Source organism: Arachis hypogaea, chromosome 2 (genome assembly GCF_003086295.3).
Source record: "Arachis hypogaea cultivar Tifrunner chromosome 2, arahy.Tifrunner.gnm2.J5K5, whole genome shotgun sequence".
Taxonomy (NCBI): Eukaryota; Viridiplantae; Streptophyta; class Magnoliopsida; order Fabales; family Fabaceae; genus Arachis; species Arachis hypogaea.
The window spans coordinates 95,607,977-95,631,914 of record NC_092037.1 but is presented as its reverse complement, the minus strand read 5'-3'; the positions used below and the strand labels follow the sequence as shown (position 1 = coordinate 95,631,914).

Sequence of the window (23,938 nt, the reverse complement as noted above, 5' to 3'; positions counted from 1 at the left end):
ATGAAATATACCCAAAAAACAGAGCTGATGTTGAAGCCAATTTCTCTCACTGCAAATCTCCAATCAACATCTCCACCGATCAGAATGAAGAACAAGATGATAAGAACACGCAGTTTAAATTTCAAGCCGATCCAACGGTGAACAACTGAGAAACTGCCATTTGAAATTTATTGCTTTGGACAAAACGGGAATTCTGTTTTTCCCTCTTCTCTCTCACTTGGTGGCTATTCTCTCTCTCTCAAAAAAACCTCAAAAAACTGAATTAGGGTTATGACACTAGGGTGCAAGAATGTACCCCCAAAATGTTGGGCTTGGGTCTCACAAAGAAGAGAAAAAATCCAACACCTTCTATGTCGAATGAAGAGGATCAGGGCGTTGGATTTGAGCTCTTGCGCAATAAAAGAGCTTCCATTGAAAGAAGCTGAATTGCTACATCTAAGGTACCTTAACCTGTCTTTCAATTATGAGTTAAAGAAGTTGCCTTCTGCAATAACTAATTTGCTTAATTGGCAAACTTTTAATCTTAATGGATGTGATACCATTCAGAAACTGCTAAAAAGTATAAGAAAATTAATTTGCAATAAGTAATTTGCTTAATTTTGCAGTGATGTGAAAGAACCTGTATTATTATGAGATGCCATTGGATGATGTTCAGAATATGGGATAAGAAAAATCATGATCTAGATGAACTATTTTCTTTTACTTATTTCATTAAAAAAGAATCAACTATAAATAGTTCGGCATTCTTCTTTTAATGCAAAATGCATAACTAACTAAACATTGGTTGCTCAAAGATAGAATATAAGAACAAGTTAACTAGAAAACAGAACATCAGAGTTTGTTACATCACTTAGAAGTAAGAACCGAGAAATTTACTTCTTACGCATCCCCATCCATCATTTTGGCTTTCAACGGTGACTCCCTTCCGCCCAATATCAAATTGTTCATTTAAACCAAGGTCCGCCATGAGAAGACAAACATGAGTGAGAAACTCTCCTCCTCTTCGAAGTTGCTGAGCGTGCGCCGTCCAGTCACATTGACTTGCAGCATAAGCAAGCATCTCTATCCACACCTCACAAATCATCTCCCAGGAACATCCAAGATCTTCTATCTGTGAAGCAAGTCGACATCCTTCGTGTAACAAAGACTTGCCCCTCTTTTCCTTACTAAGTTGTTCAAGCGGCTGGTGACTCTGTGTGTGCATCTGAATCAGCACTCTTGAAGCGCTTGCAGCATCTTTCACGGATGGATGCTTCCGCTGCAATATCCTTATGGCTTCCCGGAAGGTATTTCGAACATGTGTAATCCTATCAATCCATTTAGGCAGCATCACTGGACGCATGAGTAGAAGATACAACATATAATTGGATATCTTTTTACTCGCTTCGGCTTCGCGCTTGTGGTCCTTGTACTTGTCTGGCATAGAATGATAGCATATGTTAGTTGCAATATGCCAAATAAGTACACTGTGGTCAAATTCAACCTCAACGCTCCAGCCAATCTCTTTGCATTTGTTCTTAAGCAAAGCATTGTAACCTTTATAAGAAAGCAATTCCTTGAGAAAGTTGTAATCAAATCCCTCTCTGTCGTATTCCTTTTGCTTTTCTACGAGATTTTGAAAGATCAACTGTTTAAGATCAGCATCTGCGTCTTCCCATGCCCTTTGCCGGTACAATTCCAGCACAAAATAGCTTCTGAAAAGAAAATCACTTCCAATGCAACTTATCACCCTCTTCTTCATGCAAAAGTTCAACAAGTTGTGTTGAGCTAACTTCCCTGACCACCTTTTCTGAAAATGATACAAAACCCAGCTTATGAAATTCTGCAGTGAACTCTGTTTCTTGATTAGCCAACGCAATGTCCAGTCAGAGAAAACAAGCGACACAAGTGCATAAAGCTCAAGTGAAATGGCACCGATAAATAGACAATATGTTATATAGATGTCAACCCTTGAGTAGTTGTGAGAGTCAACGAGGACAACGCATGAAGCTAGTGCAGACACTATGGAGAGAACACTAATGAGTCGAAGAATGAGTCCAGGCAGAGAATAAATTGAAGTCGCTTTTGTATAAAGCAAGTCATACAAAAATCCCAATTGAACTTCAACCAATTTAAAAGCATAATTACTGTGTTGTTGGCCGTCCTTTTCTTCCTTTCCCATCACCGATCTGAAAGCTCGTTGACCCTCTGAGTATGTAAGGCTTAGATTCGCGTATAGACGCTTGAGAACAGGAAGCAAGTAGTATCCTTTGTCAACATACTCAATCTCAAGATCGCCATAAGAAATGTTCAGTTTGGGGGCTTGAATGGCCGGAGCGGAAAGCAGAGAATCTTCAAGTTGGTCCGGGCTAGCTGACCTCAGAACCCAAGTGCGCTCTGCATACTTTATGATCCCGGAAACAAACACCGGTATGGCTATAAAAGTCAAAGCGCTGCTGCTCCAAGATCTTAAGTAGATGTAAAAGGCGACGGAAACTTGGACAAGTAGACCGAGCAAATGCCTTAGCCATAAGGTGTTGTCTTCTAAGGCATAAGCAGTGATTGTGTCAGGGCCGCCGAGATGCAAGAGGAGGAAAGGAGCCCAAAGGGCCTGCAACGCGTGATTCCTATCTTGTTTGCCTGCGTCTCCCTGGTCGTTGGCAAGCGTGCCCAGCGAGACTGTGGCTAACCAATCTGCTGAAAGATATGTTACCCAAACGACGAAGCTGATGAAGCCGCCACTGGCATGCTTCCTCCAAGAGCCACATATGACGAGGATAACTTGCCATGTCAGGCTTATCAAAACCAGTGTCCGGAGCTCCCATTCGTTCCACACATGTCGCACGTGTGCTGGGAAGATCTCCATGTTACTCTTCTTAATTAAATTACACTTTAAGTGAGAACATGAACCTCTCCAAGCTCATCTGTGACGGTCTTTATGGTGCAGCACTGCTGAAAAGACTCATTTGGTTTGGTAAAGCTTATCAAACCTGGCTTTTAAAACGGTGGCTTTCTAAAAACTACATGCTAAATCAAACTAAAAATAGGTAAGTACAAGGGTCATCCTAAAACACTTAAACACTCTTTGCTAATTCATCAAATTTTAATTCTTCATTTATTATATTTTATATGAATCATTTGAATTTAAAACTTATTAATCAAGTTAACTATTCTTTTATAAATTTTAGATTTTTTTTATTTCAGATATTAGATATTGGGCTGAAGTCTAAAACAAAAAAAATATAAATATTAAAAGCATAGTGCCTGTCTAAAAAAATAAAGCAGTGATAAACCTCAATTTTGTAGTTTGTCTTGAGCTTATTTTGGAGAATTTTATCACCTTTTTTTCATATTTATTTAATGAAATAGCATAATTTTGTAATTCTTCCTTAAATTGTGCTTAAGTGTAAAAATATGTTTTTTAGGCCCTTAAATTTGTGATTTTAATTCACTTTAATTCCATTCGATGCCTTGATGTATTTGTTGAGTGATTTCAGGTTCGTTAGTCAAGTATTGGATGGAAGAAATAGAGAGAGAAGCATGCAAAAGGGAGAATTCATGAAGAAATGAGCTTTTGGAGAATTGAGGGCCACGCGCACGCGTCATGCACGTGTACGCGTGCATTAGAGATTCTTCAAGTTACGCGTACGCGTCACCCACGCGTACGCGTGAGTAGGGGTTTTTGCCATCGACGCGCACGCGTGACATTCGGCACGTGACCCACTTAAAGTGAAATCACTGGGACGATTTCTGAGCTGCCCAGGCCCAAATCCAACTTGTTTCTGAGGGTATTTGATGCAGAATTGAAGATTGAGCAAAGGGGAAGCACTTAGTTAGTCATGATGAGCCTTTAGTTAGTTTCTAGAGAGAGAAGCTCCCTCTTCTCTCTAGAATTAGGTTAGGATTAGGGTAATTTCTCTTAGATCTAGATTCAATTTCTTGATTTCATCTTATTTCCTCTACAATTTCTTGTTCCTACACCTTCATTCTCTTAGTTGTGATGTTAATTTTACTTTTATGCCTCTTTTATGTTTATGAACTCTTGTTGGATTTGGATTTGGATTTGGTTTCCTTTAATGCAATTGAGGTTTCTTTTATGCTCTTATGGTTAATTGTTCTGTTTATTGTTGATTTCTTGCTTGTGATAGTCATGGATCTTGTTAATTCTTACATTTGATGATGTTTACTTTTATTGCATTCTAAATATTTGATAAAATATTTTCACTAGCTTTTGAGTAGTTTTCTTGACTCTTGGTCTAGGCTAAGGGAATTGAGTGACCTTGAGTCATTGGGTTTTATTGAATTGGTGATTTGAGAATCCTAGGTGATCAATTTGATACCCATTGACACTAACCCACTACTAATCTAATTAATAGATAGGTTGGGACTTATGGGTTGATGTGATCAAACCTATTTGACGTGCTTCAAGTTTAGGAGTAGATATTACGTACTTAAGGCTTTTATAAATAGACTTAATGGGTTGGTACCTCATAATTATCAACAATTAGTTTGTTGACAAGGATGATGATCTCAATTTCCCATGTCTTAGTCAAAAGTTCTTTTTCCATTTCTTTATTAATTCTTGTCATTCACTTTTCTTGTCATTTATTTCCTTCCCTTTTTATAAACCAAACCCCCTTGTTCCTTCATAGCCAATAATTGAACACTTCATTGCAATTTCTTGTGAGACGATTCGGAGTCTAAATACTTCGGTTAATTTTCATTGGGGTTTGTACTTGTGACAAAACCAATAATTTTTATTGGGAGGATTGTTTGTTGGTTTAGAACTGTACTTGCAACGAGGATTCATTTATTTGAAGAAATTCTAGACCGACGACAATTCTCTTCATCAAGCAGCTGGGCTTTGAAATTAAAGTAAATAATGAATAAAAAATGAGTTGAAAATCTATTTACTAAATTCAGAAGAATCACATTCATGTAATTGTCAGAATCTCATCTCACTAAGAAGCTTTATTAAACTTATTTGAAGAATCTTGCTACCAAAGTTGTCTGATCTTGAAGATGGGATGCCATCTTCGATGAAGGAGACCGAGGTAAAAATGAACCAAAGAAGTTAAGGAGCAGTGCCATGTTGTTTCAGATAGGAAGGGAGAAGAAACGACGGCAAGGCTTGATGGTTAGGTACACGAACTCCTCATTGTAAAATCTATACCCAACTTGCAACTTCATACTCTCTTTGTATTGTAGTCATAAGGGCCAAAGGGACCAAAAGAAATCGGATCAACCTTCTTGGTATCAAGGTCCAATAAAGAATAATGACTTAAAACTTGCGAACGACTAGAAAGAGGAGGCGGTGGCAGCAGGAAAAACTATGATTATGGACGTAGAAAAGTTGGTTTTTTAGAACGAACACTATTTCCTTGTCACTATCACTATTAGAACTAGTTTAAACCTATTTCATATTCGTCTTTTGACTCTTTCGAAAACCAAACACTTTCTGGTACATAAGATGCAACCCTCGAACCACTGATATCGGTTCTTCGATTGTGCCTTGATCTCGTCCCAGAATCCAATTCACATGAACAAGAAGATAAAGAAGTACTGTCAATGTCTACAAACTCAATATAATGCTCCATTACTTGTTGGCTTTTTGTGCTACAATCTTTCCATGACAATCAATCATAGCACAAATATGCTCGTCATCATTTAGTCAAAAATAGAAACCAATACCTAACTTTTCTTATGTGCCTCATTCATGAATCATGATTAACCCATATTCACTAGAATAAAACTTTTAAGCTAAATCAATGATTGCAACCTCCAAGTATGCATTATAATCGGATAATTGCATTTCATCGTTATATCTAATTGTTACATACAGACAGACAATAACAACAATAACAACAATTACTTACGTTTAATAGTCATTTTGTGAGAAATGTGAGAATGAGAGGTGGTGACATTTGTTGCAAATGGCTTATCATACTTGCAGGCAACATTCTGTTTTCATTTACGCAAGTACTGCATGCAAAAATCGAATAACTAAACTGACACATTTTCGCAGTCCAGGAAGTCGAACATGTCACTTCATTTTTGCAATCGATGTTTGCAAAAAAATGTTGTATCATTTTTCACTGGCAAGGTTGGTGAACATGCTTTCCATTTTCACAATTTGAAGCAGCGAAAACATTAAAATATTTTTGTCTCATTTTTGTTGTCAGCATTAAGAAATGTTAAAATTTTTGTTTTCATAGTTTCAACCTACAAAAATGCCACTAAATATGTAATTTGGTAAATGCCCACGCTGCTTTGTCAAGGGTCAACAAGCCACCGGAGAAATTTTTGCCATAAATGGCTAACAATGGAGGCATACAAGGAAACCTACAATCATCATATCAACCCAATTCTCATCCAACGGTTGTGGAAGAAAGCTGATGAATATAACAGACTTCATGCACCTAAAATTAAGAGAAAACTAGGAAAGTTCCAAATGAAGAGAAGAATAATAGATGCAGATGAAAAAGGTGGAGGATCTAAAAAATCCAAAGCTGCCCCTAGCGTTGATGCCATATGTGGAGACAACATACATAAGAAAAGCAACTTAGGTCATTCACATGTAGCTTTTGTGATGATAAAGGACACACAAGGTGAGGTTGCAAGCATAAAAGGGTGGCTAATACTGCTAGAGGTGTTCAAGATCCGGCCCGAACCGAAATCCGACCCAGATTCGAGGCATATTTTGCCAAGTTTGGGCTTGCAATTGCTACCCTATGTTATTTTCGAGTAGGGTTCGGGTCACCGGCTCGACCGGAATTTATTCTTTTACAATAAAAATATATATTTTAGAGTAAAATTAGTTTTGTCATATTATACTTTTATACTTCAATCAATATTTTTTATGTCATACACTACTATTTTTATTTTAAAATAATTTATTTTGATATAAATATGATATAACATTTGTTAAATTTAATTTTTGAAAATAAAATTTTGTTAGTTTAACATGTAAAATTTACAAATTTGTATATACTAATTTTACATAAGATCTATCCGGTTTAACCTGATTTGTTTCAGGTCACTTTTGGATCGGGTCAAAATAGACCCGGTGGCCTTTTAGGGTCAGGTCCAGGTTTAATTAAGCATGGCCCAGCCTGGCCCATGAACATCCCTAGTTGTTGCAGCTACTGCTGCTAAGACCAAGCAAGGCAATGAAGGTGCCCCTGATAATGCTCCACCTGATAATGCTGACTAATAATGCTCCACCTATTAATAATGCTGATAATGTTTCACCTATTAATAATGCTGATAATGTTGATAATGCTCCACCTATTGCTGCATCATCTCCTAAGGTCCAACATGTGGAGATTGATCTATCACAGTCTACTAGCTCTAAGCCAGATGATTTATAGCAGATGAGTAAATATTTGGGTTGATGATATTATTGTAAGTGCTCATTCACTTATAAAGACCTTTATTGTCTTGTAGGTTACTATACCATCAAGGTCTCGAAAGTTACCTCCAAGAAGAAGATCTTTTTCACTACCAACCTCTGTCCCATTGAATTCAATGCAGAGTGCTAGTTCAGGAATAACAATTAGGCTTGCCAACTTTATGAAATTTGTCCCTATTCCAAGATTCAAGGTTCTAAGAAATAAGAATTAAAGACGTTGGATCAATGTATATAGGATTTTTTTTGTGAAAAAAAAATTAGGCACTGTTTGATTTAAGATGTGCAATCTAAAAAATTGTTATTTTGGTATAGCCATATAAATGTGTGAAAACAATAGAGCATTGCTCTCTTTTTACATTATGTTTGGTAATTTGAACCTTCATAATTATATAAATATGACTCCTTACGGTTATTTATTGTTTTCAACTTTACACTAATTGCTTGAATCCTGAAAATTCATGAATCTGACACTATTACAGGACATACACTTTGCATACATTTCATATACTCTTGTACAGAATATTGTAATAACTTTATATTTTTTCATTCACAAATATCATTTATTACATATATAATCACGTAGTACATTCAAATTTCACATAACATTACTATAAAGAACACTATAATTACAAGCAGAACCAACACTAATAAATGAAGAATCATTTTTTGACTCCTAACATCATCTTCCAACTTTTCTATTCTCTAGGCAAAGTTCAGCGTCAGTTCATCAGTTTGACTAACAAGCTATGGTTTTTCAACTGCTTTATCTTGTCTACTATCTATCCACACAAATAACTCACACCACCTCTTTTCATTGGTCTGAAACAAACAAAAAAATTATAAATGCTGCAGAAATAGAAAAGAACTAACACTCTAACACAACACTAACAGATTAACTCACATTATAGTTGGGACAACTAAAAAATAATTTGTTTGGATTCGAATCCGTCCCAGACCATCACCAAAACTATACGACAGCTACAACCACACCATTCTGGCACCTACGATGTCCTCCCATGGTTAGCTGTCCTTGACCAATATCCATTAAAAGGGGACTGAATCGAACTGCTCGCAACACTGCTCCCACCTCCCATCATAGTTTCTGAACCTCAACTAATTGTAGATGATTATACCTGATGCATAGCATCATTAGCTTAATTTCCTTAGTTATTTTTCTTAGTTAATTCTTGTGAGAAATGAATAATTCTTTATTTATATTGCTTGATATTGAAGAATTTATAAATCTATTAGGAACACTACTTTGAGTACTTTGGCCTTATGTTTTGCCGGGAAGTGAGATACTTATTTTTCTTAGTTAATTCCAAACCAAAACCCTAACCCTAATTATGACACAACACATTCCCTCACATACACTCACCAAAACCCTAGCCGTCCTTACCCCTTACCCAACAGCAGAACAAAAGAACAGAAAGGGAAAAGAGGAATAGGGGAGAAATGGAGAGGGAAGAGAAGAGGAAGGAAGGGAGGTGGCACCGGTGGGCATCACTGCCACCGTCGCCGCCGTCGTGTCGTCGCGAGGAAGGCCAGAACCGAGGGAGAGAGAGCCGCGTGAGGAGAAGGAGGCGTCACCGTCCCGTGGAGCCTGCGTCAACGTCATCACCGTCGAGGTCTTCATCGTCGCCATCCATGGAGGTTTGTGAATAGAGGGAAGACGCACCGTTCTACCCAAAGCCGCCGCGGGAAGGGTCGTCGCCGGCAAGCCCAGCCACCATCGCCGCCATTCGTGCCTCCGTTTCACGCCGCCAGATCTGTCGCCATTGCCGGGAGAGAAACAGAACGCACGTGGAGAGAGAAGGGATCGCAGGGAGGTTATGCCGCCGTTGGAACTCCGCTGCTGCTACTGCCATGGCTGTCGTGCCTCTGCCACCAAGAAATGCCTAGCCGCTGCCGTCGAAGCCAACCTCGCCGTCATTGTCGTAGTTGCAGATTTGGAGCTTCGAAGAGAGAGGAGTTCCCGGAGAGAGAGAAACGCCAAGGAGGAGGGACCGTCTGCTGCTGCGTTGTTCCTGTCACTGTTCGGATGTACCTGAACCAAGCCATTGTCCTTGCCGCCGGAGTTGTTGGTGCTGCTGGAGCTGAACCATTCCTGTCATTATCCCAGTCCAGCCTTTTTTCTTGATTCTGCTCTAGCTTTCATGCCCTATTATGTTACCATTTAATCTGTCTTGTCCTTGTTTTAGTTCGATTTTAGTTTTGCCTGTTTTAGATTCCCAGCACTATCGCCAGCTCCATCTTGTCACTACTCCGATCCAAATTTTGCGCTCATTCATTTTATTCTACTTCAATCCTTCTCACCTTGAATTTGGCACTCCGGATTTGGTATTTTCGATCCCTTGGGACCACATTGTGAGTAGGCTTTACATTTATAATTGTTTGGCTTTACGTCTATAATTATTTTGATACATGGTGCTTTGAACTTAGTTATACTTACATAGATTAGTATCAAAAGATTTTAAATTGGTTTTACTAATTGATTTATTAGAACTAAATACTTATCTTTGTTAAGCTCCTTTTAATATGCACATGAGACTATACATTTTTATGAGACTATATGTATGTTTGAAGAAGTTTTATATTATTTTAAGGCATTTGATTTTATTGTACTCACTTATTTTGAAATTGTGAAATATGTTTGAAACGCCTTAAGATTGAGAAAATATGATTGAATATGATTTGGATGAGAAAGTATTATCTGATTTGATTTGATTCATTACCTTATATATTTGAAAGATCAAAGATTTTTTGTATTTGAAATTATATGTTTTGAATTGGTTTGGGAGGCTCATATTAGAAAACCGTAATTAACGGCGGTTATGACATTAACCTAGATGCATCTGACTCAGACCTCAGCTAGCAGGGGCATTGCTAGCCTAATGTGTAGGCCACACGTTGGATCTGTTATTTCGTATGGACACACTAGAGGAAAGGGCTACCCATAGAGGTGGAGCCGCCCAAGTGTGGACTTTTGATTTGAGTTCTATATGAGAACTCCCTTATTGATTCACTTATTATTATTATCAAATATCATTTTCTAATTAAAAATTACTTTGATGATAATGTTTGTATAGTCTCATGTCGATTATAGATGTATTGCCTAGTCACTGAGTTGTAAAACTCACCCCATTTTTCTAAAATATTTTTCAGGAACAAATATTTAACTATGTCAGACTTTCTATTCAAGAGTAACGGTTTGCAGTGAGTACCTATTCTTTGTCAAATTCCTAGAAGTATATACTCCATATGTCACAGGCAGGATCCAACCATTCTTAGTTATTTTAAAATTTTTTGTCAAAAATATATAACTATTTATTTTAAAACTAGTAAAATATTTGTAACTTGCTTATTCAACTTATATTTGAGTATATTAGGCTTGCTACAGGATTTTTCTAAGCTCCGGTCATGACTCATTTTGGGTCGTGACACAAGTGGGGAGCAAGTGTGTGTGGCGTGTAAAACAAGTGGGGAGCAAGTGTGCGTGGCGTGGCACGCAAAGAAAGTGTGGTTGGCGTGTCCAAAACCACACACCTTCGAACCTTTTTATCCACCAACCTTGGCGTGTCATGAGCGTGCTTGGGAAGTAGCGCACTGGGCCAACTTCCTAGAAGGTGTCCAAAGGCTTCTCAAACTGGCGTGTGGCTGGCGTGTCAAGAGACACACGCCTTCGAGCCCACAATCATCTCCAACCTAATGTGTGACTGGCGTGTCTGGGAAGTGGCACGCTGGACCAACTTCCCAGAGAACAAATTTTCTTCATCATTGGCATGTAATTTGTGTGTGGTTGGCATGCCTATAACCATACGCCCTCAAGCCACAATCCTCTTCATCATTAGCATGCAACTGGCGTGTGGCTAGCATGCCCAGAACCACACGCCCTCAAGTCCACAATCCTCCTCAATCTTGGTGTGTCACTGGCGTATGGCTGGCGTAGCCAGAACCACAAGCCTTCGAGCCTCAATCTACCTCAATGTGGCATGGGAAGTGGCACGCTAGGCCAACTTCCCAGAAGGCAACCTGCTTCATTATAGCGTGCACTATGGCTTGTGGAACAACATGACTACAACCACACGCCTTGGTGCCATAATCTTCTCTAATTGGGCGTGGCTATGGAAGTAGCACACTGGGCCATCAGTACAGAGGACATTCAATTCTTCTTCACCATGGGCGTGCCACCAAAGTGGTATTTGCATGGCACGCCACTCAACATCATTCCAATTGCAAACAAGAGTGTGATTAGTGAGCTAGAAATGTAATTTTGATATAATTTGATTTACATTTGAGTTTGAATTTGAGTTTTTTAGTAGTATATAAACTCCTAGGAAACACTTGTAATGGGGACTTCTTTTCACTTCTTCCATTTATCTTTTTCATTCTTTTTCTGTAATCTATGAGTAGTTAACTTCGCTTTCATTCGGGAAATGACTTTTATTGTTTTCAATGGATCAAATGTGATTTACTCTTCATCTTCAATTCATATTTCAATTGCTTCTTTAGAAAGAACCTTCGTTCTTCATTTCAAATATTCAAATAACTTGGAAAAGAACTTGAATCTAACTTGAATCCTGTGAAAACTTGGAAAAGGGATCATAGGAGCTTAGCTTGAAGATCTTTTTTTCCCAATTCTTATGAATTTTAGATTTGGATTTGATATGTGACATTTAATCAACCAAAATCTAGATTCATGAAATTGTGTCGTTCTAAATCAAAGAATATGCTTCATCTTTTCTCATGAGCAATTAGATCAAGGCATTGGCAATTGATCAAGTTAAGAGAGATTGAATTACCAAGGAATTAGAATTCAATCACTTATGATTTGTTAAGGAATTTGCTTCATGCATTTCTTAATCTAACTAACTTTTCAATCAACGCACGAATATATAACTGCCTTTTTCGAAAGGATTTCGTTTCTACTTTCAAATTTTCTCAATGTTTTCGATCTACGTTCTCTTCCATCTCTATATTTCTCTTTGTTCGTTCTCTACGTTTTTGATATCAAGCTCTAAAATCAGTTTTGAACAGTTATCTCGTTGTTAAAGATAATGAATAATTCAAGTTTAGATTGTCAATTGAAGCAGAACGAAATTGATTATTGTTTGAATCCAATCAAGTGGCTGAGGTGTGATTTGATTCTACTTAATGTTTTCGTTAGTAGTTTATGATTCTGTAGGTGAATAATGTTATTTTTGTTTGTGAAAATTATTGTTCATCATTGATTGTTTGAATTGAATGTAATGTAAAAGTTCTGTATTAAAGAAAATATTTTTCTGTATTTGTAGCAAATTTCGGTGTAACACGAAGATATTTGAGTGTATTGTTTAAAAATTTCGATGTATGTGTGCTGATAAGTTCTACATAATTCAAAACTCTTATTTTCCCTGCTCCTCATCTTCTACTGCTTTTTCTTCTTCTTTTCATCATCATCATTTTTTTTCTTATTCATATTTTTTTCTTATTTTATCTTCTCAAGTTTCTTCTTGTTTACTCTCTTAACAAGAATAAAAACAAAAAAATCAAACAAAGAAGAAGAAGAAACGTATAATGGTACAAAATTATTTGAAAGAGGATGAACTTACATTCATTCAACTAAAAGAAAGAAAGAAATAAGGAAAAAAAAAAGAAGAAAAAAATGCAGTATTAAAGAAAACATTTTTCTGTACTTGTAGCAAATTTAGGTGTAATACGAAGATATTTGAGTGTATTGTTTAAGAATTTTCTATGTATTTATACTGATAAGTTCTGCATAATTCAAAACTCTTCCTCTTTCTTCCCCTTATCTTCTGCTGCTTCTTCTTCTTTTTTTTTTATCATCATCACTATTTTCTTATTTTACCTTCTCAACTCTCAAGTTTCTTCTTGTTTTACTCTCTTAACAATAATAAAAACAAAAATATCAAATAAAGAAGAAGAAAAAATACATAATGCTACAAAATTACTTGGAAGATGATGAACTTATATTCATTCAACTAAAAGAAAGAAAGAAATAAGGAAAAAGAAGGAAAAAATACAGCATTACAGGAAATATTTTTCCGTATTTGCAGTAAATTTGAGTATAACACGAAGATATTTGGGTGTAACACGAAGATATTTGAGTGTATTGTTTAAAAATTTTCGGTGTATGTGTGCTGATAAGTTCTGTATAATTCAAAACTCTTCCTCTTCCTCTTCCTGCTCCTCATCTTCTATTGCTTTTTCTTCATCTTCTTATTTCACTTTTCGCGACGATTTTCAGAGATTTTTGAGAGATTTTGATTCTAATTTAAATTTTGAGCGTTGCAGTTTTGATTGAAAGAAAAGAATCGTTTGCATTATTTAAGAGTTAGGAAAGCGCATGTTTACACGCAATTTAAAATGGATGTCGTTTTTGTTGGATTTGGATCAACTTGTATAAATTTATATACCAAAAAAATTTATATGTGCAATAGATCTCTATTATAAAATAATAAAGATTTAATGTCATTAATATATTTTTGTTTAATTATTCTCTTCAACTGAGGGACCCGCACTTTTATTGCTGCAAGTGCAATCCTGCAACTGTTGCCATGCCAATAATAACACGCTACATGTCAATCAAAGATTTTCAATACATAATGTCTATAGGTGTGGTCCATATGACCATATATACCATAGACTTTTCCAATAGAATATGCCGCTCCTTTTTTAAATGTTAGCCGCACAAAATTACCAAGGTGTCGGTTACCTATCCGCTTAAGGCAGTAACATTAACATTATGTCTACTGTGTGTCTGTGTATTTATTAAAAGGTAAAAATTCAAGTTTAAATATATAATTATGAAAGTCACAGTTAAAAATAATTAAATGATTTAATTAAATTATTATTTAATTATTAATTTATAAAAATAAAAAATATTATTTATATATTAAAATTAACTCTAAAAATTTATTATTAATATATTTATATATAAATTATTTAAATTATTTATAATATTTTTTTAATAAATTATAACTTAAATAGTATCGTCTTCTCATACTCACTTGAGCGGTACAAGTTCGAATTTTCGTATCTTTAATAAAAAAAATATATTTATAATATTTTTATTCCTAATATGTTATTAAATGATCATTATCAATTATGTTCTAATTCTAGCCCGTCTCTTTACTCTTAACTCTTCTTGTACCACTGTCCTCTTCCTCCATCACCGATACCTTTACCGCCGCCACGCCCTCCTCTATCATCCTCTCCTTCTCTCACTCTTCCAGTAGAACATGCCACCGGAAACATGCACATCCTGCAAGGTCAAAGATTCCATCATCTCGACGCTTTCGTGTGCCATCTGATCCAAAAGACTCAGAGACTTAGCTAGGAGTTTCGGGTCTGTGTTGTGCTATGGCGAACAACGGGGATACAGTGATCATGGCGGGGGCAAAGCTTTTGGAGAACATGGTGGTGGTGGATAGGAGAACGTGGTCGATCCTGGATTTCATAGAGGATGCAGAGACACGACACTTAGATAATCCAGCTGTGAAGAAGTGGTTTCAAGGAATCAAAGATCTATGCTACGACATGTTGGATGTATCCGAAGAACTACAAATTCAGCGAGCAAAGAAAGTTCGGTTTCTAGGCCTCCGTCTTACACGCCGCAAGATGAAAAACATCATTCATGAATTTGATGCTTTAATTCAACAATTTGGCCAGTTGAGGCTTCGTCGAAGCTCAGAGTTACTCGTACCGACCACGAGTCTAGTACGTACTATTCCATCCCCAACTTTTGATAACGAAACTACTAGAACTTTAATTTCTAAATTAATCAACGTGGAAGATGATGAAGGAGATGGTATTCAATGCATATCCATTGTTGGAGTGGGAGGAATAGGAAAAACTACGTTGGCTAAATTTGTGTTCAACAAAGTGAGAACTCATTATCGTGTCGCGGTATGGATATCTGTCAATCAACAATTCAATGTGAAACGAATTGCTGCGGATATTATATGTTTTTTTGGTAATGAAGTGCTCATCGATGAAATGGAAGTATTAGAACTTGAAATTCGTCGAATCACTACCCAATTGAGATGCCTTTTTGTTCTGGACGACGTCTGGAGTGTGGATCGAAACGAATGGTTGCACCTAAAGAGATTGTTCAGTCACTGTGCCAAAGGAAGTAGAATATTGATAACCACACGGTCGAAGAAAGTGGCAGAAGCAGCAGAATCCGCACCAACCAACATCGTGTCTTTGAATCCTCTCTCAGATGAAGATTCTTTGTCACTTTTCAAACATTTTGTACAAGGTGGCCAAGACATTGGAAACGAGAATGAGGAGATGGAACTTATTGGGAATTCTGTTGGTGCCTATACAGTGGAATGGATGCCGATCTATTCTGTAATGCCTCCTGCTCTGAGACAATGCTTGTTGTATTGTTCCATCATCCCTAAGAATCACTCCATAGATGTGGACAAACTTATCAAACTCTGGATGGCGCAGGGTTATATTTCATCTGATGAAGACGACAAAATGGAAAAAGAAGGCAGGGAATATGTTCAACAATTGCGACATCATTCTGTATTCAGTGAGTTTAAACAGGATGACGATGGCAGCTTCAAGTGCAAATTGGACGGTGGAGTCAGTGACTTTGTCCAAACTCTTGCAGAGAGTGAATGCCACATAATGTTTCTTGAGGGTGGAGTAGAGATGGAAGTTCCCAAAGAAAAACGTGTTGAAACAGATCCCCGTCTTCGACGTCATTGTACCCTGAGTCTTGTAGATCAAACTTTACCGGAGTCAATTGCCAATGCAGAGAAACTACGTACTCTTATCATTTTGTCTGATTCTTCCTACATAGATCCATCCAATCTTTCCAGCCTACTTTTCCGTATGAAGAGGCTCAGAGCGTTAGATATGAGATCTTGTTCAATAAAAGAACTTCCACTGAAGGCAGCTGCATTGCTTCATCTAAGGTACCTTAATTTATCTTTCAATCATGAGTTGAAGAAGCTGCCTCAATCAATATGTAATTTGCTTAATTTGCAAACTTTGAATCTCAATGGATGTGATAGTCTTCGAAAACTACCAAAAAGTATAGGAAAATTAATCAAGTTGAGACATCTTGAGATTCTCTGGACAACAAGCCTTAGCTACCTACCAAAAGGGATTGCAAGCTTAACCTTGCTGAGAACCTTAAATCGATTCTTCGGGACCAGTGGCAGTGCTAGCAGCAAAGAATGCAGCCTTGGAGATTTGGAAAATCTAAACAATATCCAAGGGTGTATTACCATAGATGGATTGAGCGGTGAAAGTGAAATTTCTGAAGCTACAAGAGCAGGTCTAAAGAACAAGAAAGATTTGCTTGGCTTGGAATTGTGGTTTTCTAACGCAGGATCCAAGGACAAGGATCAAATCCTATTGGATAATTTAGAAGCACCTCCTCAACTGCAATTCCTTGGAGTATTTTACTACGGAGGAAGATCATTCCCCAACTGGATGATTGAATTGAATGAACTAAAACATCTAGTGCTTATTAACTGTAGTGAATGCAATGTTTTGCCCCCTCTTGGGAAACTGCCATGCCTTGAATCACTCGAGATCAAGAATATGCCCAATGTGAAGATGGTAGGTTTTGAATTTCTGGGAATAGGACTAAATCATGAGGATGCTGGCAATGAAGGTTCCTCGTCTATGATTGCATTTCCCAGATTGCAAAAGCTTCACTTCGTAAAGTTGGGTTACTGGGAAGAGTGGAATGGAATCAATGGTAATGGTGGAGATGATGAGAAGGTTATGCCTCTATTGTCTTCTTTGTCAGTTCTAAACTGTAAAGAGTTAAGAGCACTTCCTGACTACATAAAGAAGAAGGAAAATCTGAAACCTGTTATTAGAGGATGTCCTTTGTTACCAGGAAACACAGAGAAGCAAGAATAGATGAAGAATATGGATCTCAAGAAACAAAGCAGATTAATGTAAGCTATTCTTCAACTGTCCTATAGTAAACATTGTTAGAGTTAATATTTTTTGTTAGCTAGCTATATTTCTTTGTCAAATATCTGGACTCTGCATACCATGCAACTGTGATTTCATAGCTTCGGTTATGATTATTTTACAACTTAGGGATATGGGCGGCAGTTTAATGTGCACTAGTTAATGATATGCCATAAATTTCAGCATTCAGTTTATAATGTTCTTGAAGCAATCTTCTGTTCTCTGTGTTTCAGTCAACCGTAGATAGAATCAGCACTAATGTTGTAATATTATTGAAGTTGTTATTTTGGTATGTTTTTAGGAGTTTAAATTTTGATGCTGTGTTATCCAATTACATTTGTTCTTTTGGATAATCATTAATACGCGGTCAACGACTCAACGTCAAAACTAGTTATTTTTAGTGATATGGTTAATTTTCTTTAGTTTTCAGTTTGTTAGAAAACTGGTTCTTAATAGTTAATACGTGCTTTCATATCTATAGTTTGTGTCGTATTACTCGTATATGAGTTATTAATTTTGTATAATATTCTCTCCTACTAGTTTAAGAGATCATCCTTATTGCTGAATAATTTTTTTTGTTTCCCTCTCACCTGTAGATGAAGGTCCATTTTAATGTTCCACTGGGCAGTCTCTGCCAAATATTGCTGAGCTGTGTGTGTTAAATATTTCTGCTCTATATCCAAAGGGTACTTAAGAAGTTGAAGATTGCATGTCTCTGGCAAACATTTGAGTTTAGATTTTATGGTGTAATAATAAGTTATGGCTCCTCAGAACGGCTAATTTTTTTTAGTTATGAAAGTTTAAAATGTGTTATGCTCGATTATAAAAAATTTGTGTGTTTTTTACGGATATGGAGATTAATTTTTTTTTTAGTTAAAATTCACAAATTGGAGGCTCAGTTTTGTTTTGTTAAAACAAAACTTAGGATCCAATCTAAGATAATAGAAAAATTTGAGTCTTAGATTTGTGTAGATTTGTGTAGACCGAAGATTTTTTTTAAGGAATAAATAAATTAATGGGTCAGTTTTGTTAAAAAAAATTATAAACCACAAATCTGACCGTCAGATTTATATTTATTTAAAAAAAATTTAAAACTTGTGTTATTCACACCAAAAAAAATTATCAAGTATGTACATGTTGAAAAATACCACTTAAATCACAATGCTAAAAACACCACCGCTCTACGATTATATATATATATATATATATATATATATATATATATATATATATATATATATATATATATATATGTTATTTATTTTTTTTAATATTATTTTATATTTTAATACATATTACATAGGTGGGCGATTCGATAGTTTATTTTTAAAATAGTTGTATATACATGTGTTTCCTTTTCTTGATGAATAGTGATTATTGGTTTGTCATTATGTATAGTTCTCGGATTGTGAATTTTTTTATGTTTAAAAAATCTCTTTTATGATGCTTAATATTTACTTTTAAAATTCAAAGTTAAAAAGGTGAATTTCCCTTTATTTTATTTTTATTTTTAAATAAATTAGACAAAATTTTATAAGCAACAAAAAATTCTCCTTATTTAAAATGGTGGGTAGAGTTTAAATGACTCCGCTTAGTAGAATAATAGTGGTAAGTTTTGTGTATATTATTTTTTTGAAGATATTCAGGATACTATATTTCAGTTTTTTATTTTATGGTCTTAGATTTTTTATTATGTTCTTGGAGTTTTGCAAAATTCAGTTTGGCAGCCATGATCAATCTTAATATACCATTAATGATTTTGCGATGGAATCAGAGTTAACGTGAATTATGAATACTAAATTAAGATGCTAAATTAAATAAATTAAAACTTTAATAAATAAATACTCACGTTTAATTTTAAGATCAATTTAAAAATTAAATCAAAATTATTTATAAAGATAGCAAAACGTGAATTAGCTTAATAAATTCTATATTTGTTATTATTATTATCAACAAAATGCACCACACTGTTTTCTTTGAATATAATTTAAAAACCAGTATATTAAAAAAGAAAGAGAAAGTACTGGGTGACAATAAATTTAGTGTACAATATGTATAATAGGGATAAAATTAAAATTATAATTAGTTAATAATTAATTTAATTAATTCTTAATAATTTTAAATTTTAAATTTTAAAAACATAAGGATTTGGTTATGCGGAAGTTACACACTCCTCCATTTTACACGTGAGAAGAACGTGCTCCTTCCTCTCTGGAGTCTTTTTCACTCTCTCTTGACGCCGCGAAGATCACCACCATCCGCTACCCAGAACCCAATCCAACGCTGCCCAACCGTCCGAGAACGTCTGACGAAAACACCCCTTCACGCGTGTTGCGTATGTCGCACAGCCCAAGACTGCCATGGTCGCCGTCGCCTTCAACGACCACCCTACATAGGTATAGGTCCAAGATCAACATAGGATAGCACAACAACAATTGTGCAATCAATTAGTTTAGTCCATGATGCTCCAGTTTTTGTACATGCAAACGTAGCCCACTTTAAAAATGCCCTGTCTTGCGCGGTCAACTTGGCTTTCTTGCTTGGATTTCTCTCCCCTTACGTGTTCAAGGTATATATATGACGAATTTAGATGCTGGATGTTCAATTCACTAAATATGTAGATGATTATTTTAATTCTTAATTGGATGGTTATTTTGTTTGATTCAGTTTAAATATATATGATTAACAAATATTGGATGGTCATTTCACTAGGTAGTCGGATGATTATTTTAATAATTACGTGGATGGTTGTTTGATGGCCGGGAGCTTCTAATGCCGGAGTGGTGGTATGATTGATGAGGATGGGGTAGCATACGGTTGGAGAAAGAGGGTGTTTGGGTAAATTCTTTTGGCAAATTAGAGTTGAAATGGTTAATTTTTTAAAATAACTGTTTGGATTTTTTTTCCTTGTATTGGACCAAATTCAAAATCTATTGTACATATTGTCAAGATTCCTCATTTCGGAGTTCAAAAAGAAATGCTAGGTCAATCAAAACAGCATGTACTGTGCGGAAAATAAAAACTGATGTATGCATTGATCCCCTAGTAAACAATAAAGCTTCATGACCATGACACAGCTGTTGTGAAAAAGATTTATAATATATCGTTGACTTATGAATATGAAGGTCGTTTCTGAGAAGATAAGAACATGTGTACATTCTATATTAACAACGAACTTCGAATTTAAAATCTTGATTGCAGTACGAACGGAACATTGACCAATAAAAACAATAGAAGTATGAAGGCTGCAAGTATGAAACAGCAAACTAACAGACAAATCACTATATGTAAATACTTGATCGGTGAAAGGTTCTCAACATAGTTATGTGCCCTTTTGGGTTTTTTTTTAAAAAAAAAGAAAAACGTTTTATTAGGGTTTTTTCAAAAACGTTCTGCTAGAGTTTTTGCTTGGCAAAATTCTCTTATCACGGTTAATCTCACATTGGCTAATAAAATTCAAGTCGCATTGTACTCCATTAAGGAGTAATAGATACTCCAGGCGAAGAAAGGAATGTGAGGGAAGAGGAGGTTAGGAGAGAAGATGAGGAGAGAATTATTTTCTTTGATGAAACGGTGGTGGCAGAGAGTTTGCATACCTGTGCAAAATGTCTAGTTGGCAGAATCCTTGCTGACAGATCGTTCAGCCAAGGTACAATGGAAGGAGCATTGAGATCAATTTGGTCTCAACCTTATGGCTTTAAGGTGTTAGATTTGGGAAGAAATGTATTTCCAATTCTTTTTTGAGAAAGAAACTGAGTTGTTTAAAAACTACTTAATCAATCTACAAAGGTGGTCTGAAGATTTTGATGCTGAACATAATGAATTGTATCTGGTTCCGATATGGATGCAATTATGGGGGATTCCTGAACACTATAAAACTAAGGAGCTTGGGAGGAAAATAGGAGGTAATATGGGGGAAGTGATTGACGTGAACTTTTTCTCGATGAAAAGCAAAGAGAATCGTATTTTGAAAGTGAAGATTAGATTGGATGTCACAAAGCCTCTATAGAGATCATTGAGAATTGCTGGTCCTAACGAAAAGATCATTGAACTCTCTATCAAATATAAAAAGATTGGATGCTTCTGTAACTACTGTGGACGTTTTTTGGAGGACTCGGTGACAAGAAATGTTATGAAGGAAAGGTGGGGAAATTGGCTAAAGGCAGAGTAGATCTGATGGAAAATCTTGGAGCAAAAGGAAAACTGTAACCCCAATATGCCTAAAGTTGAAACAAGCCTGAGGGAGAAATCACACAAACCAACTCCAGTGAGTTTGCTCAAAGAATTTGCTAATCTGTCTGTGCAAGAGAGAAGTCGAGAAAAGGAGTTAGATGATTGTATATCAACTGGTCGAATAGGGGCGATGAAAAATGAAGAAGATAAAGGCAACTCGGAGGATGGGGATAGGCGGGTTTAAGGTGTTAGAGTTAGTGTTCAAAAGGATATAACCAGTAAAGAAGTCGTGCTTTATGAGGAGAAAGAGGGACAACAAGTGGATAAATGGCCAGAGATAGAAAAGGCTATCAAACATGGTTTTCACATTGGCAAACCATCCAGTGTGAAAACCAGAAACGCAAAACTGTTAAAATTAAACATATGGCGAGGAAAATGGGAGAGGGAGGTAGCAGCAGATTGAGTGGAGAAAAAATAAAGCAAGACGAGGAAGGAAAAGGAGTAACAATGAAGAAGCTGTGCAATGATGAAGAAGGAATGCTGAATACGGGGGTGGGTGCCAACCCAAAAATGGCACTCCACGGACAATGAAGACAGTGATGTGGAACTGTCGGGGTTTTGGAAACCCCCTAACAGTTCAAAACATACAAGAGATCCAAAGATCTCATTCCCCTGAGGTTTTATTTTTGTGTGAAATTAAAAACAATTCCTCAATGGTAACTATGCATTGTAAGAAGTTTGGCTTTGAAAAGGTATATTCTGTGGAATAACAAGGGATAGCAGGAGGTTTGGCATTGGCTTGGAAAAGTATCGCTGATATTACAGTGATGAATAATGGAGAATACTTCATTCATTGGAGGTGGGAGGATTCAATAAGAAATTTGAAGTGGCATATAGTGGGAGTTCACCTTCATAATGAGGAAAATCAACGAAATCAGCAATATGAGGAACTGTTAAATCTAGTAGCACTGTTGGAAGGTGATTATGTGATAATGAGAGACTTTAATGCTATAACGGCATATCATGAAAGGGAAGGGGGCAGATCAAAATCAACCTCATCGATTGAAGGTTTCAATAATTTTCTCAACATGGGTGGTATGGTGGATTTGGGGTTTGAAGGGTGTAGATTCACGTGGAGTAATAGGCCATATGGAGGCAACCTTGTCCGAGAGCGGCTTGATTGGTGTTTGACTACATCAAATTGGTGCGAGGCCTACCCTAGATCTGCCGTGGTACACCTAAATGATCAAGGTTCAGATCATAGGCCTATTTTGTTGATCACAGAGGAGGAGCAGAGGAAGATCAAAAGACGATTTAGATTTCAGGAGAGATGGTGTGATGAAGAAGAAGTTGGACGGATAGTTAGAGAAGGATGGAAAGACGCGGTGCAAGGGTCTCCAATGTTTCAGTTATTCACCAAACTCAAGAGATGTCGTCATCACTTGGTTAAGTGGCAATGGAGCAAGGGCAGCAACTCGCTGCAACAAATTAATGATCTAAAACAGTGAATTGATGAAGAGAAAGGTAAAGGCAATCAGGCGGACAAGCATCAGATTCTGGTTTTAGAAGAGGAATTGGCAGAAGCATACTTAAAAGAAGAAAGGTTCTGGCGGGAAAAGGCAAGGGTTTAATGGCTCAATTATGGAGATCAAAATACAAAATTTTTTTCACTCAAAAGCACATATCAGAAACCGATATAATAGAATTCAGCAGCTGGAGGGTGAAGATGGAGAAATGCATTCATACCCAGAAGGTATTAGACAGATAGCTCAACATTATTTTGAGTTTCTTTTCAATTCGCAAGGTGTACATGATCCTACAACAGCTATTTCCACTATGAGAAGAAAAGTAACAGGGCAGAATAACTGGTTGCTTACAAGACCAGTAATTGAAATTGAAATAAAAAAAGCAGTATTCTCATTAAATCCATTTTCAGCTCCAGAGGAAGACGAATTTACAGCAAAATTTTTTCAATTTTTCTGGTGTGTTGTTAGAGAAGAGACAGTTTGAGCAGTGCAAAGTTTTTTTCTCAGGTGGAAGAATGCTCAAATCCTTTAATCATACTCATATATGTCTAATTCCAAAAATCCCAAATGCTACGACAATGACCCAGGTACGACCAATTAGCCTAAGTTCGGTCTTTTACAAAATTATTTCGAAGATATTGGTGAATCGTATGCAATTTCTTATGAATAAAGTGATTAGTGACAATCAAAGTGCCTTCATTAAAGGCAGACTTATTACAGATAATGTACTAATTGCCCATGAATATATGCATTTTTTGAAGAATAAAAGAAATGGGGATTGGAATATGGCACTTAAATTAGACATGAGTAAAGCTTATGACAAAGTGGAATGGAGTTTTTTGTGAAAGGTGATGGAACAACTGGGTTTTTATAACCGGTGGATTAATTGACTTAAAGAGTG

The 23,938-nt window shown here is 36.3% G+C and overlaps 2 protein-coding genes across 2 annotated transcripts; one reads left to right on the top strand and one right to left on the bottom strand.

Annotated features, from left to right (window-relative positions):
• Window positions 1-850: 850 nt before the first annotated feature.
• On the bottom strand, window positions 851-2,845 carry LOC112728741 (uncharacterized). The gene has a single exon (XM_025779023.3). The coding sequence runs from the start codon at window positions 2,843-2,845 to the stop codon at window positions 851-853; it is 1,995 nt and encodes a 664-aa protein (XP_025634808.3).
• Window positions 2,846-14,479: 11,634 nt separating this feature from the next.
• LOC112753084 (putative disease resistance RPP13-like protein 1) lies at window positions 14,480-18,377 on the top strand. The gene is made up of 2 exons (XM_025801589.3): window positions 14,480-17,319; window positions 17,935-18,377. Exon 1 carries the CDS (start codon window positions 14,753-14,755, stop codon window positions 17,279-17,281), a length of 2,529 nt encoding a protein of 842 aa, XP_025657374.1. The 5' UTR covers window positions 14,480-14,752; the 3' UTR covers window positions 17,282-17,319; window positions 17,935-18,377.
• Window positions 18,378-23,938: the final 5,561 nt, after the last annotated feature.

Coding starts and splice junctions, on each gene's coding strand:
- LOC112728741 (XM_025779023.3), bottom strand. CDS start 2,845: ATGGAGATCTTCCCAGCACACGTGCGACATGTGTGGAACGAATGGGAG.
- LOC112753084 (XM_025801589.3), top strand. CDS start 14,753: ATGGCGAACAACGGGGATACAGTGATCATGGCGGGGGCAAAGCTTTTG.